A 16,222-nucleotide genomic window follows, 5' to 3' on the forward strand; every position below is an offset into this window, starting at 1 on the left:
CACATTTCATTGAATTTTGCACTCCTGGTACTGCCTGAATTTTGCCAAATACTAGCCACAAGGACATACAAGTCTTCCTATATAAGACTAAAATTAAGTCAAAATTGACCATCTTAAAATATATATTTATGGGCACCAATATCATCCTGGATGATTATACTGGAAATTAATGCATTTTGTAGTCATTTTTTATTATAATATTTACTTTTTTAAACTTAAAAATATATTTATTGAACAGCCTCTATTTTCCAAAACAAAGATGGAAAATAAAGTTTTGTTCTCAAGTAGCTCACACTGTAGTGGAGACACTAGAATATAACAGCTAATTATAGAGTGTGCTATATGCAGGATTTTTTTAAAAATAAAATCTAACTAAGTAATTAAAGCTTCTGTTATGGGAGACATGGGATAAAGACAAGACCTCACAGAGCAGGTTAAATTTATTCTGAGACTTGAGGGATGAATAAGGGTTTACCAAGTTGGAAGGGTGGAGGTGGGAGAGAAAAAGGAGAGAAATGAATCAGTCCAGCTACTGATACTATATTTAAAAACTACCATACTTCATAAATAAAAAAAAATGTTTCATAATAATAATAGGTGATCAAATATAATTTGAGCAAACAACCTTGGCACTAACTGAAGGGAAACGCTGGTCAAAAAGGTCTGAGCTATTTGTCCTGGGTAAGTGAACAAATAATGGTTAATAGTAACAAAGACAAAGTAGGTTTAGTAAAGAAAGATACTAAATTTTATATAAGCTGTATTCGAAGGCCTAGCATTCTTTTTGGATTTTATTAAAATTTATTTAAGATATAGTAGGTCACATACATGCTGTGTCATATTTTTACTTCTCAATATTTGTTATCCATTGTTTTCATGGATGGCCTTGGAATAGTTTCATTGTACCTTATAAGATCATTCCCAGTGAACTTATGACAGTGTAGACAGTTCTGGACTATTGAAACAACTGACTGTAAATCCTGCCAGCTACTTAGCTGTTATGGAATCTTGAGGAATTCACCTCAACTCTATAAAATCAGAGTTCAAGTGGCCACAGTATGTAGTCAGGCAATAACATAAATGAGCAAAGTGAAGCCAACTGGATGGGGCAGTGATGCATTGGAGACCCGTAGCTCTTCACAGAAGCCGACTATCATTCACCCCTAGATCATTGTTACTCAGCGTGAATATAAGCCTCGTCCTAAGGAAAATTTTAAAAGCCAGATGTTCTGATGATATTTAAATATTAACAACAAATTAAATACACTTTCTATCAGGAGGAATGTGTACCTCATCAATTGGATTTCTAGGCTAATTTCTTTTTCTGCCATTTTAGAGCAGTGGAACTTTTCCTTCCTCTGCTGTCTTGAGGTAGGAACAATCTACCTGACTTTTTTCTATGCTGATATTATTTATCAGCCTTTTATTGTGTTTCTCATAGCAACATTGGAATACGTTAAGGGAGGCCTTAGGAAAGACTATTTGAAGACCATATACTGAACAAAAAGCCATCTTTCAAAGTTACCAGGGAGGGTGAAGTTGAGAATGAACTTAATACTGTGAACAGTGTGTATAATTTGTTTTAGAGTTTTTCAAAATCATGTGCCTGAGAGGAGCATGCAAAATAAGATTTTAAATTTTCTGATGTTCACCTTAGGAAAAGCCCTTTCTTACTGCTAGAAACTTAGACTCTCCATCCAAGATAAAGCATATTTAAATAAATCATAAACCTACATTGAGTACACCGAAAGGTATTCATTTGTGCATACTTAATAATTATGACATCCACAATTGAGTTCTAATCCAGTGTCAGCTCAGAGTTTTTCAAACTGCAATCAAGACCAGCATATTAAAATTAATTAGAATAAAATTAGAGCAGAAAAAACCAAGTATATTTCAAAAAGAAGTTGTATTTCTGAAAATAGGTTTTCAGGTATAAATAAGTATGTATGTGTATATATATATATATATATACTGAAAAATGATTTTATGACTTATGGTATAAAAAATGATATTCTTGCCGAGGCCGGTTTGGCTCAGTGGATAGAGCGTCGGCCTGCTGACTGGAGGGTCCCGGGTTCGATTCCGGTCAAGGGCATGTACCTGGGTTGCGGGCACATCCCCAGTGGGAGATGTGCAGGAGGCAGCTGATCGATGTTTCTCTCTCATCGATGTTTCTAGCTCTCTATCTCTCTCCCTTCCTCTCTGTAAAAATCAATAAAAAATATATTAAAAAAAAAATGATATTCTTAATTATGTTACAAAATGTGTTTCCTTTGTGTGAGTCTGGTATTAAAATAAAACAAAATGCTTCAGATCTATTTTTTCTAAATTTCAACAAAGCACTATAAACACATATTATCACCCATTTCAATACACAGAAAGTAAGACACAGAGCGTAAGTGAGTTGACAAATGCTGTGTAGGAGCTATTAAGTGACTAAGTTGGGGTTTGAACCTTTGATGGTTGGGTACCAAAACCTATATTTTTTCTCTATAAAACATTAGAGTAGGAAGTAGTGTTTCATCGACTGCAGAGATGATTTTGGCTTGATTTTGATGATTTTTGATGGGTGGGTTGCTTTTTCTTTTACTTTTAATTATTGAAATATTGCTAATTAGTAAACTGTTAAAGTAACACTTTGGATTCCCCAGGGCAATCTGTTTAAATAAATACAGTTGTCCCTTGAACAACATGGAGGTTAGGGGCACCGACCCCCACACAGTTGAAAATATGCATATAACTTTGGCTCCACCAAAACTTGTTATTCTTCAGTATCCACAGGGATTGGTTCCAGGACCACCTGTGGACACCAACATCCTCATATAGCCAAGTTGCCTACATCAATGCATACACTCAGCAAGCTGCATCTGTAGACTTCTAACTGAAGATTGAAAACAGTACACATATTCATTGAGAAAATCTGCATATATTTGGACCCATGCAGTTTGAGCCTGTGTTGTTCAAAGGTCAACTCTAATTTAAATCTTGACTAGATAAATATACCACATGTAGCTTTGTGCGATTATACTTTAGTGATTTGTATCTCAAGTGCTGCTTTCTTTCATTGTCAGCTATTTTTTTCCTATAGGTGGATAGTGATGAATTTAATATTTCCTTAATCAAGTCAAATGAAGAGAATAAAACCATAGAAATTAAAGATTTAAAAATATTCACAAGGTATTCTGTGGTGATCACTGCATTCACTGGAAATGTTAGTGCGGCTTATGTAGAAGGAAAGTCAAGTGCTGAAGTGATTGTTACTACTTTAGAATCAGGTAAGGCATTTTTTATCATTGCTAAAAACTGGACCTACTTAGGTATTTTTCTTACAGTTTATCGCACCCCACCCTAAAAAGGGTATGTATTATCAAAATTTCAATGCATATAAATATAATATTCAGTGATTCACTGTGATTGACAAAAGTGAAGCTTTCTGTTTTTTGAGGCAAAGTGGAATTATGCAGAATAGCCAATCCTTGTAAATACAAAAAAAAAAAAAACCCACACACAAATTAGTTCATAATAAGCACAATTTTTGAATGTATTTAAACACTAAATGTTTCAGAAATTATCTTGCTGAAGAGATGATTTTCCCAATTATGTATGGCCCAAAATGCTTCACCTAAAATTCCATTTTAATTATTTGTGTCTCATGATTTGAATGCTTATTAAAGTGCTAATACTTTATTATTAAATAATCTAGAATTTAAAATCCAAATCCGGGTCACATTTATCATATGTTTTCTTCACTTATTTAAGTGACATGTTTTATTATATAATCTATTTGATAAATGTCAGAATCCATACAGATTTCCTCAAGTTCCCAGGAACAGGGTCTGAATGAATAATAAGATTGTAACCAATAAGAATTAAATATGGAAAGTCAACCTCCCAGAACTCGCTTGCCCCATCCTCCTTCAGACTCCTGATGTTCTTTGCCACCAGATATATCTTTGGAAAGAGCACATGAAGGGATGTGTTGCTATAGTTTATTTGTTGCTATCTGTAAGGTAAGTATAGGAGGTAAAAATACTTTTGAGTTAGTTCATTATGTTACATACTGCATTGTCTACTGTTATGGTTCTAAATTAAAAGGTCCATCTTATTCTCTGAACCCTAAAATCCCACTTGTTTCCAATGTGCTGCCACGTGTATCCCAGGTATCTATTTTCTTATTGTACATGTTGCAAGTCTCTGTTCTTACCTTCCTGTGAGGAAAGATGCTGCCGAACTTCTTCACATCCATGCCATAAAGCATTCATTAAAAATCTTAATGTGCTACTCCTTTCAAGGATATTGTAGTTTAATACATTTTTACTGAACATCTAAAAATTGAATTTTAGATGTAAAACCAAATATATTTGCAGGATAGGAAGTTTTTTCCAGCATTGAGAGAAATCTTTCACTTATCCAACTTTAAACCTGACCTTATTTTTGAAAATATCTCTTGTAAAAAATATATAAAGTTTTTCTTATGTATCATAAATATGTTTAACAACTAATGTTGTGAAAATGTGTTGAACCTGTCTAACCTTTACGTTAGCTATGCCTTTTTGCCCTTAAAATGTGGTATTTGGAACAATAAAATGTTATCTGATTCGCTCTCTTTTTCCTCACTGTTATTCATTTACTTATTTTTTGCTTGCCAGAGGGCACTATCTCTAAAGATGTTTGCAAGAAAAAAGAGCTTGTCTCTGAACTACTATGGAAATTCTTTATTTAGTATGGAAAAATATATCCATTCCAACTTGATCAAAATAGATATATTCATCCAGTCATTCATATAAAGAACACTAAGTAGTATAGCAATAAATAGTTCATAAAATATATTTTTATTATGAACTATATTCATAAAATAATTTTATCCTCATGTATACCATTTTTTCACAATAATTAATTGATACTTAGCTTGTTATTTGTCCAACTAACTTCTATTTATTAAAAATACCTGGAATATCTAGAATATATGAACTCTTAAAACTCAGCACAACAAATCCAGTTAAAAAGTTGATAAAAGACATTTCACCAAAGAGAAGATATGATTGGCAAATAAACTCATGATAAGACAGATTTTCAGTATCATTACTTATTAGGAAAATGCAAATTAAAGCTACAATGAGATATCACTATGCATCTACTAGGACAGATAAAATAATAATGTTGAAAATGGCGAGAATACCAAATGATGGCAAAGATGCAAGAAAGACTGGATTTCTCATACATTTCTAGTGGGACTATAAAAGGGTATAGCCACATTGGAAAATAGTTTGTTAATCTTTTATAAAACCAAGCAAGATTCAGCAATTATACTCTAGGGTATTTATCATAGAGAATTGATAACTTGTGTTCATGCAAGCATCTGTATATAAATGGTAATAGCAGATTTATTAGTATGTAATAACAAAAAAAACCTGAAAACAATCCAAATGTTTTTTTATGATTAAACAAATTCTGGTACACCCATATAAGGGAACACTACTTGGCAATGAAAGAAGAATGAATTACTAATATATGCAACAACTCTGATGAACCTCACAGTCATTATGCATTGTCTTTCTCAAAATGACATAGCTATGGAGATGAAGAATGATTAGTGTTGAGGGGAGGCATGGAGGGCAAATACAAGGAGAAGGCAAGATGAAGTTCCTTTGTGGTGATGGGATTGCTCTGTATCTTGTTTTTGGTGGTGTTTATAGGAATCTGTTCATGGAATTAAATTGCATAGAAATACATACAAAAAAATGTGAAAAAATGTTAAATTTGAATATTGTCTGTAGTCTTAACAGCATTGTACCAATGTCAGTTTCCAGGTTTGATATTAAACTACAGTTATATAAGATGCCAACAATGGCAAAAGCTAGGGGAAGGCTACTTGGAACTGTGTATGGTTTTTGCAACTTCCCGTGAGACTATATTATTTTTAATTAAACTCAAATAGTTATGGAAATGTGATCTGCATAAAATAATGCATATATAAAGCTAAATCAGTAAGAAGGAAATATATAATGAACTTAATCAGCAGTATGGTTCCTGTGACCTAAGGTGTCAGTGATATTACAATGCATCAGACATTTTGCTTGTTTCCATAATACATAGGGTTTAAATAATCTGTGTAATACTCCTTATAAACATAAATTTGAAATAAGTTTTATATGGCGATTGAAAAGAACATATTTTTTATAAAATTTAATTGCTAAATATTTCATTTTAGTTCCTAAGGATCCACCTAACAACATGACATTTCAGAAGATACCAGATGAAGTGACAAAATTTCAGTTAACATTCCTTCCTCCTTCTCAACCCAATGGAAATATCCAAGTATATCAAGCTTTGGTTTACCGAGAAGACGACCCTACTGCTGTCCAGATTCACAACCTCAGCATTATCCAGAAAACGGACACATCCGTCATCGCAATGTTAGAAGGACTGAAAGGTGGACATACATACAATATCAGTGTAAGCATTCATAGCTTTTAGTTACTTGCCTATTTTACAAAGTCAGTTGTCAAACTCAGCATTCAAAGATACTTCAGCTTATGTACACACTACATTTTTTTCACATATTTTTGGGGGGATTGTTTAAGACATGCCCACAGAAAATAGATTTAGAGAAGTGAAATTGTTGATATCCTATTATAATACAGCAAGTCCTATGAAAATATGTAGGTTATTAAAACGTTTGTATAAACAATAATGCCATTAACTCTAATAGCATTATTGTTTAGAAATAATTGATTCCCCTTCCATTCTGTGGCTTATACATATATCTATGCCATTGACTTTGATTTTGGCCACACGATGTGCTTTGTGGCCAATGACATGTGCCGCACCTATTGAGAAGCATTACAAGTTTGTGTCAGCGCTCTCCTTCTTCCTCTCCGTCTCAAGAAAAGATAATCTGAGCAGAGTCTGCTCCTTCAGTCTGGGTCTAGAAATGGGAAAATATCAAGTAAGGTTAAGCCATGCAGCCAACCCACAGTTGTGCATGTACTGTAAATAAGAAAAAAATGTGCACTATTGTAAACACCAAAAACACCAAAAAACAGCAACCTTTGTATTATCGTTAGAAATGCAGAAATAAAATAAAGGATAAAGGAAATGCATACTAAAAGTAAAAGAGTGGTGGTAGATACAGAGATGATTCTGCCAAATGGAAAACTGTTAAAGTGTGATTATAAATGAAACATGGAAAAGCAAATTTCAAAGGCAAAGAGCAGAAATAATTATTTACATGATTGAAATTCACATATATTTCACATAACTATTACTAAAAGCTAATAACATTTTATATCTTCATTCTCAATTATCCATTTGGGAAAATAAGTGTATCTGTGAGTTCATATTGCATATATACAGGCCATGATCAATTTGTTTCATCATTTGATGATTTTTATAGCATGTCTTGCAATTTTCAAATAGAATTATCTGATTCAGAAATTCATATTTCAAGCAACGTAAAATCCATCCTAAACCTTAACTTACTAATTAATCCTCCAAGTAACTCTTTATAATCACCAGAATACTACCATGTGTGTATATATTCCCTCATTAACTTTATATCTTACTAGGTAATATGTCTTGCTAGGATTCTTGTTGTACATACCATTGTGAATATCTTTGTGAAAGATCTATTAGAGGAGAGTGGTGGTTAGAGAATGAACTGACCTTGGTTCAAATATTCACTTTGCTATTTTCTGTACCTGGTCAATTTCTGAAAATCTACCTTGGTTTTCTTATCTGAAAAATCACTAATAGGAATAATAACTTCTTTATAAGAATATTGTGAGTATTAATGATTTATAGTTATGGTAAATAGTGAGTACGCTATCAGTTTTGCCTATTGTGAATATGAGAAAAAATAGGAAATAAATAACAACTAATTTATAATTTAAAGAACAAGAAATAAGTTCTCTGATTATTCACAAAGTGGAATTTACAGCATCCTCAACTCCTGAGAGGTTATTAGAAATGTATAACTTTAGCACCTGTTCCCATCTGCTGCATGAAAATTTGCATATCTTCATTTACCAGGGTTTCCAAGTGACCTTTTCCCACAATGCAATTGAAAAGCACTGTCCAATTCATCATTTACTATGTCACTTAAATGTTAGCTTGCACCATAAAGAAATAAAAATAAGGAAGCAGACCATAATATCATTTTTGTTGTGGATGCTTTCTTAAATTTACAAACTTCAATAAGCATTTTCTTTAGATATTTTTAACCATGTTTTTGGGGCTTGGGTTATTCACCATAACTAGCACATCATACATATCATTACAGTTTTATATCAATCAAGTTATATATAGTGTGGCGTGGTGGTCACTAATATATAAACAAATGTATTAACTTCAGTAAACATTATACTCTGAATTTCATTTATCAAGTACAATAAACTGGGCAAGAACATGGTCTTTGTTTTATATAGCAATATAATGTGGCTAGAAGAAAATTCTGTGTCTGCAGTTTCCTAAGCACAAAGTTAATTGAAAGGATTCACATCTGTGTAAATCACCCTCTGTACATACAAACAGAAATGCTTTATGTCTATATGCTGCATTACGCAGGTTATAGCGTCAGATACTTTGGGGCAGGGGTGAAGAAGGGCATAAAGGGCAACTTTCAGAGGGATGATTTAATACAGGAAACTGGGAGGCTGGAGGAATAGGGTTTCATCTCAGAGAAGGGAAAAAAAGAGGATCTTGAATATGGATTTACAGAAAGTCAGTTACCTAGTTACAGAGAAGAGGAAAAGATGTTAGAGTAGACGAAGAGAGCAAATAGAGTCTTTTCTATTCCTCCTACAGGTTCCAATTGAAGCCACAGTCTTTTCCTAGTCTCTGTGATCAGTCTATTTTGGTCATTTTACTAGTAAGCCTTTGTTCTCAGGGCTTACTAGTAACACAAGATCAGTTTTAAGAATTACTTTGTTGTTAATACTCTTCCTCCATATATAACTCACATTTAAGGGGGTGCAAGAAATCTATAATTAATAGATTATATGCAATTGTTTTTAAAAGTAGAATCATTTTAAAATTACATATAACCATAACCAGTTATATGTCCATGTGAGCAATAATTTGAAAATAGTAACAAGATGTTTCTTTGTTTTAGGTTTATGCAATCAATAGTGCTGGTGCAGGACCAAAGGTTCAGATGAGAATAACTATGGATATTAAAGGTATATACACAAGCTCCCATTCATTCCACAAATGCTGCTCTCTTAATCAAACAGTAATAGAACTTGAATTCTATATTAGAATTAAGGATGGAGTCAAGCTTGTAATGATGCATGTGCATTTAATAAGCATATTTAAGTAATAATAAAACTTGTTAAAGCTATAATTAAAGTGCCCAAATAATGATGCAAATTACCATCCTATATAATAAAAGGCTAATATGCAAATTGTCCCCTTAGGAGTTCGACCACTCGCTATTATGTGCACTGACCACCAGGGGGAGGCATAGAATGAAGGAAGGACCTGGCCAGAGGGGAGGGGGGAAGGAGAAGGTCTCGATTGGCCCTGATCATTGGCCAGGCCTAGGGACCCTACCCATGCATGAATTTTGTGCACCGGCCTCTAGGGTTAAATAAAGAGAATGCCCACCTGCTATTTTTTCTTATATTTCCTTTCCTGTAACTTTAAACTCTTCTGAGACAAATTTTATAGTCCATTATTTTGTTTTTAAATTTTATTGAAAACGAAACTTATTCTTTAAATTACCCATGACTAGAAGTTGACTAGTTTTAACTAGATTCTTCAATGACTTTTATTTTGAAAGTTGAATTCTTTACAGTTAATTAAATAGTGTTTACTGAACAACCATGTATTCAGCTTTATGATTCTAACTATAAAGATTCTGATCTATCAATTTATTAATCTTACAGGTAGTTTTCATTGAAAATATAACTAAAATTTGGAGCCTCTTGCCCGCCAAATCCATAAAAACTACAAAAGATTTTTACGAGGAATTTAAGGTCATTCAGTCATCAGGGTGCCTTCTATTCCTGAGACTGAAAACCTGCATGTAGCTGTGCCATCTCTCTAAAAAGCTATGTAAAACCTGCAGAGCTAAAAACAAACAAAACAAGTATATGGACCTTAAGTAAAATTCTACCTCCTTGTTGCTTCTCTCTTTAGAGCAAAAAGTAAGGACACCAGAGCACAGTGATTCTCAGTCTTTGGCAAGGACACCAAGCTCAATGATTAAAAGCAGGCTCCAGGCTGAGTCTAGGGTCAGACTGCTGAGATTGAATCCTGGATTGGCCACTTGATATCTGTTTGACTTTGGGCAAGTTTCTTAACCTCTATAAGCCTGGATAGTGGAGATAATACTAGTTCCTACTGCATACATTGTTGTGAGGATTAAAAGAGATAATCTTTGAAAAAACGCTTAGGACAGTGCCCTACTAGAGAATGAGAAACATTCACTGTAAGGTGAAGCTGATAAATATCATCTTTTCATCAATGGGTAGTTTTCACAATTGTAATACTGTATATAAATATTAATTATTTGCTTTTAATTGATAAATTATATGCTTAGGAAATACAAATACAAAGTCTTAAAAATCAGCAGTTTGAAAAAATGACTTCATAAAGAAGAGCTTACATCAATTCATCTTAATGTCTATTATTTGTTGGCAGACAGGTAGATATGCACTTAACAATATTGATGCTTTAGTAAAAAAAAAAATTCCCATTTCAGATGCTTTGGTCATCCCAGGTAAAAAAGACTCATTCTGACTTTCTTCTCGTTAGATATGGCAGATAGACTCAGGACCAGTTACCTAGAGAAGATATAAATATATATTCTGGAGGCAGTGGTGGGGTCCTAGAGAAATTAATTTTTCTTCAGTAATATGAATGATTTTGTTAGTAACATGGAGTGATATTGAATTAATGGTAGTCTCATTAAGTTTGCATTTGACAGATAATGTCAGGTTGGATAGTCATGTCCAGTGCAAGATTCTTCTAACTGGAAACCTTTTCTTGGGAACTCCTCAGTGGCCTAGAGCTTCTCAGAACTCCTGAAACCAGAGGCTCTTCTTGCTGAATTCTTTCTTCCTCCTCCCCTTTCTCAGGTGTCTCCCTACATGTGCTCTGTGGTCTAAGGCTCTCACCATCTCCTCTTGGTTACTTTATCTTTACTCTTCACAGATATTTTCCCCAATAAACTTGCTACTCATCTAATATCATAGGCTTTATATCACAGAGGAATGAGCTAAAGGATCAAGTAAAAAATTTGGTTCCCTTTTATAGCTATGTGATATAAGGCCATCTCCTCATGTGCAAAATTGAAATAATATTGTCAATTTTATAGCATTATTGAGAGGCCTTTTAAAAAGATTAAATAAAGATAGAGAATGAAATTTGATTAAGCAACTCATTGTTGCTCAAACAATCTATAATAATAAAAGTATAATATGCTCATTAGACCAGGCAGCCAAACGACCTTCCGGATGTCCTTCCAGATGAAGCCACGGTGGTGGGGGCTGAGGCAGAGGTGGTTAGGGGAGATCAGGCAGGCAGGCAAGCAATTAGGGGTGATCAGGCATGCAGATGAGTCGTTAGGGGTTCAGGCAGGCAGAGGTGGTTAGGGGCAATCAGGCAGGCAGGCAGAGGGGTTGGGGGTGATGAGGCAGGCAGGCAGAGGGGTTTGGGGTGATGAGGCAGGCAGGCAGAGTGGTTAGGGATGATGAGGCAGGTAGGCAGAGTTATTAGGGGCAATCAGGCAGGCAGGAAGGCGAGCGGTTAGGAGCCAGGAGTCCCGGTTTGCAAGAGGGATGTCTGACTGCCGGTTTAGGCCGGGTCCCACATCTCCTGAGGGGTCCCGGATTGTGAGAGGGTGCAGGCCGGGCTGAGAGACCCTCACCCCCCAACCCCCGTGTATAAATTTTGTGCACCAGGCCTCTAGTTGTTATATATAGCTATGAGATGAAATTAATTAAACAAACAGAACCTCTATAAATATTGATTTGGGAGATACGTGTACGCACTGATGGTAATATGTGAATTATCAGGGCACTTTTAGAAATTATTCTGGCAATATCTATTAAAATTAAAAATAAATCTATCTTTTGTTCCAGAAATTCTGCTCTTGGAAATCTATTCCACAGAAATAAAAAGGATGTTTGGCAGGGATAAACTGGGTAAAGGGAGGTGCTAGTATGACTAGAATAGAAATTGGAAAACTAGCTAAAATAAATAAAAGCAGAAGAAAAAACACTAAAATAATAGTATGATTTAATGCACTTATGAAAATTATATTTGAGTGAGAGCATATATAATTTGAATTTATTTAATATGTAAAGATAAGTCAGATGTCCACAAATTATACCTGAGTCCCATTATTTGAGGTTAAGTCTCAAATATATAATTATACCACCAGGAGATAATTGTTTAATATTTGCTGTATCAAAATAAGACTATTTCATTTGTTCTTTATGTTTGTCATCACGTTATCTGTAAATTACCTGCCTGAAAAACAAATTTAAGTGCTTATTTCTCCCCTTCAGAAACAAAAAATCAATTATGATACTTCTTTGTTTATAGCTCCAGCACGACCAAAAACCAAACCAACACCTATTTATGATGCCACAGGAAAATTGCTGGTGACTTCAACAACAATTACCATCAGAATGCCAATATGTTACTATAATGATGATCATGGGCCCATCAAAAATGTACAAGTGCTTGTAGCAGAAGCTGGAGGTATCATTAAATATTAACTTATCCTATTAATATATAAAGTATGAATTGCTGAATGGTATAGAAATTTCAGTTCAAAATTAGTAATATAAATTGACTCCTGATTAGCACATACATCTTGACCTTAATATATTGTCAATATTATAATTAATTATATAAAACACTTATGCTAACATTTTTATAGAAATAAGAGAAGGCATAGTTAAAATATGTGATTTATTTATTCCATATGCTAGTAGGATTGCTTTGACTTTGACAAGATGGATTATTGGTAACTTCTTTGGAGATGTGAATATTACAGTGACTCTTGACTGAGGGATTTTTTTTCTCTAGATGCTTATCCAGGTAAATCAGCTGAATCATCTCTGGTGGTTCATAGAGTGAAAGATACTTCATCCAGAATTTCTTCATGCAATTATAAAAACCATTTATAAATTTGAAAATAATGTATATGTTATTTGTAATCATCATTCTTTTTTTCTGAAAATAGCTCAGCATGATGGAAATGTAACAAAGTGGTATGATGCATATTTTAATAAACCAAGGCCATACTTTACAAATGAAGGCTTTCCTAATCCTCCGTGTACAGAAGGAAAGACAAAGTTCAGTAGCAATGAAGAAATCTACATCATAGGTGCTGATCATGCATGTATGATTCCTGGCAATGAAGACAAAATTTGCAATGGACCTCTGAAGCCAAAAAAGCAATACTTGTATGTATAGTTTATACCTACCATGCCTTGTGTTAGCAAGCTGGTTGATATCTTTCATTCCTCCATCCACCCATCCTTTTATTTTTCCGGTAATCACTGGGCATCCATCTTGTATTGTGACTAGATTTTTAAAAATATTTTTTAAAAATATGTTTTCGTTGACTTGAAAGAGAGGAAAGGAGAGAGAAAGAGAAAGAGAAATATCGATCAGCTGCCTCCTGCATGTCTCCCACTGGGGATTGAGCCCACAACCCTGGGCATGTGCCCTGACAGGGAATTTAACCAGCAACCTCTCGGTGCATGAGACAGCCCTCAAACCACTGAGCTACACTGGCCAGGGCTGACCAGAATTTTTAGGCTCCAGGAATGTAAAGACCAACAAAGGATTGACCTCATATTCCACAGACATATAGTTCTATAGGAAAAGCAGACAAACCTAAATGTAATTATGATTTGATTTTTTGATCTGATAAATAACATAAGGTCAATATGAAAAATGTGCCCTTGGATAGGAGAATTTAATTCTTTCTGTAGAGGACAATGAGACCAATATAATATTTTGTGTTTTCCACTCATTATTTGCCTTGCATGTTAATGTGCAGGTGTTTAGGAACACTATCACAGTCTTTTGGTTAATGATAGCTTTGATTTACCTTCTTCATAGCCATACTTTTATCCTCTATATACCATCAAACATCATATTTGGTGATCGAAATCTTTACAACTCACTTTAATATTTGGCATTTTGTAGATCCAATTGAATATCATATTAAAAATCTCTTTACAAATGAAATCAACTTTTTAATTTTCATTAATTTTCGTAAATGGTATTAGGTAGGGTCCAACTCCATTCCTTGGTCAGTGAATATCCAGTTTTCTCGACACCATCTGTTGAAAAGACTGTTTTCATCTCTGGCTTTGTTAATTTCTGTGCTAAATTGATTTTTCCTACTAAATTAACTATTATTTCTGTGTCACAAGATGACAGATATTAAAAATTCTTGAATTATTTTATTTTCAAAATATAAATTTTTTTACTAGTAAATTTGAAAAATATAGCTAATCTCATCTTGCCAACTAACTAAAGCATTATTAAATTCTTTATAAGGGTCTTAGGCCAAATTAGCATTGGAAAAATTAGAGAAGGTAGGAAAATTTTTTTTAAAATGCTCTATCATTTTTATGAATTACAGTTACTGTGGTTACAAGGTTATTGCCTGAAATATAATCATTATACATATGATAGTTATGAAAATGGTATAACACAAAGTTTAATACTTATTCAAGTATTTTCATTTTGCGTATTTTTTCCAAAACAGACTCCTTATAATCAATACAATAATAAGAAACTGAGACTAGTAGAGATTAATTTATGCATTGCAATTTATTAATGTAAATTGATTTTATGTTTTTAAATGCCTGGATGTCTATAGTTTTTAAATAAGGTATTTTGGTTGTCTTTGTGAATGTTAGAATCATAGAATGATTTTTAAGATTGATTCTCGTCCGTACCTATTTTCCATTTCATATGTCATAAAAGCATAGGAAGTAAAAATATAGCTCTGCATGCATAGATGTAAGAAACATTTTCTTAATTGCATACATATGAAGATAAGTTCTATATGACAATTCTAAATCTGGTTCACTGGTATTTTCAAAGGTCGACAAGGTATAACAGTTTTTATGATTTATAGTTTAAAAGTCTGTTTGTGCAACAGACCACATTATTTCATCCAAACAAATCCGTGAAGGAGGTAGGTAATCTGCTTCAGTGGAGCTGCTGGCTGCTTACGAGTTTGCCCAGATTCTTAGTCACTCTCTCATGAAGTTCATGAGGTCCATTCTAGGGTAATTATTCATCTCACAGAAAGATAGTATCTATTCGTCTGGATGGTCATTGAATTTCAAGTCTACATCTTGTAAATTTGCTTTATCTTAAATAAAAATGTTTATTTTAATAGCTATTTGCTAAATTATTCATAAAAAATCATATGGCATGCAAATTGCTAGTTTTAATTTTTTTTTCTATTTTATAGATTTAAATTTAGAGCCACAAATGTCATGGGACAATTTACTGACTCTGATTACTCTGACCCTGTTAAGACTTTAGGTAAGACATATTTTGTAGTTTACTTTCAATTCTCAACATGCTAATTACAGTGCAACATTCATTAAAATGTAATAATCCACAACTGAATGTTCTCAAGTGTAAATTCATTTCAAGGTTAACTAACCTGATTAAGAAAAAATAGTATATTATAATATTCTATTAATAGATGGAAGTTGGATCCATTTGTATCTGGATCTAGATTTTGAAATGGTACTGGTTCTATGCTGATGTGCACTAACATTATACCAAGCAAATATTTAATTAGCTGTTTAATATACAATCTTACAGCAGATTTTTACCTAATACAAAGGAAAAGGCTTATGGCAATTATTCTGAAATAATCCTAAAAAAACTAGACATTTGCTTGTCCTCTTTAATTTTTCTTTTTTTCTAATCAGCTCTTTCGTGTTTTCTTATTAATTATATGCACTCAATTAGGCCTGAATAAAATAGAAATACAATTTAGTCAAATGCAAGTATATTTCTTCCTCCTTCCTCCCCCTCCTCCTCCTCCCTCCCCCTCCTCCTCCTCCTCTTCCTCCTCCTCGCCCTCGGCCTCCGCCTGGGCCTCCTGCACCAGGGAGCTCTCGGACGGGTACTCAAACGTGGTGTGCAGGCTCTTGTCATTGAAGGAGATCTTCATCTGGGGGCAGAAGGCACATCAGCCAGGGCCTGCGCCTCTCCCAGC

At 33.8% G+C, this 16,222-nt stretch overlaps 1 protein-coding gene across 1 annotated transcript in view; it reads left to right on the forward strand.

Annotated features, from left to right (window-relative positions):
- PTPRQ (protein tyrosine phosphatase, receptor type Q) overlaps positions 1 to 16,222 on the forward strand; it is a 219,688-nt gene that overhangs the window by 146,068 nt on the left and 57,398 nt on the right. Inside the window, exons 30-35 of the mRNA XM_015571126.1 lie at positions 3,092 to 3,278; positions 6,215 to 6,459; positions 9,116 to 9,182; positions 12,556 to 12,714; positions 13,202 to 13,424; positions 15,461 to 15,534. Of these exons, the coding sequence (XP_015426612.1) occupies positions 3,092 to 3,278; positions 6,215 to 6,459; positions 9,116 to 9,182; positions 12,556 to 12,714; positions 13,202 to 13,424; positions 15,461 to 15,534 (955 nt within the window). The remainder of the gene's footprint in view (positions 1 to 3,091; positions 3,279 to 6,214; positions 6,460 to 9,115; positions 9,183 to 12,555; positions 12,715 to 13,201; positions 13,425 to 15,460; positions 15,535 to 16,222) is intronic.

Source organism: Myotis davidii, unplaced genomic scaffold (genome assembly GCF_000327345.1).
Source record: "Myotis davidii unplaced genomic scaffold, ASM32734v1 scaffold26, whole genome shotgun sequence".
In the NCBI taxonomy this organism is placed as follows: Eukaryota; Metazoa; Chordata; class Mammalia; order Chiroptera; family Vespertilionidae; genus Myotis; species Myotis davidii.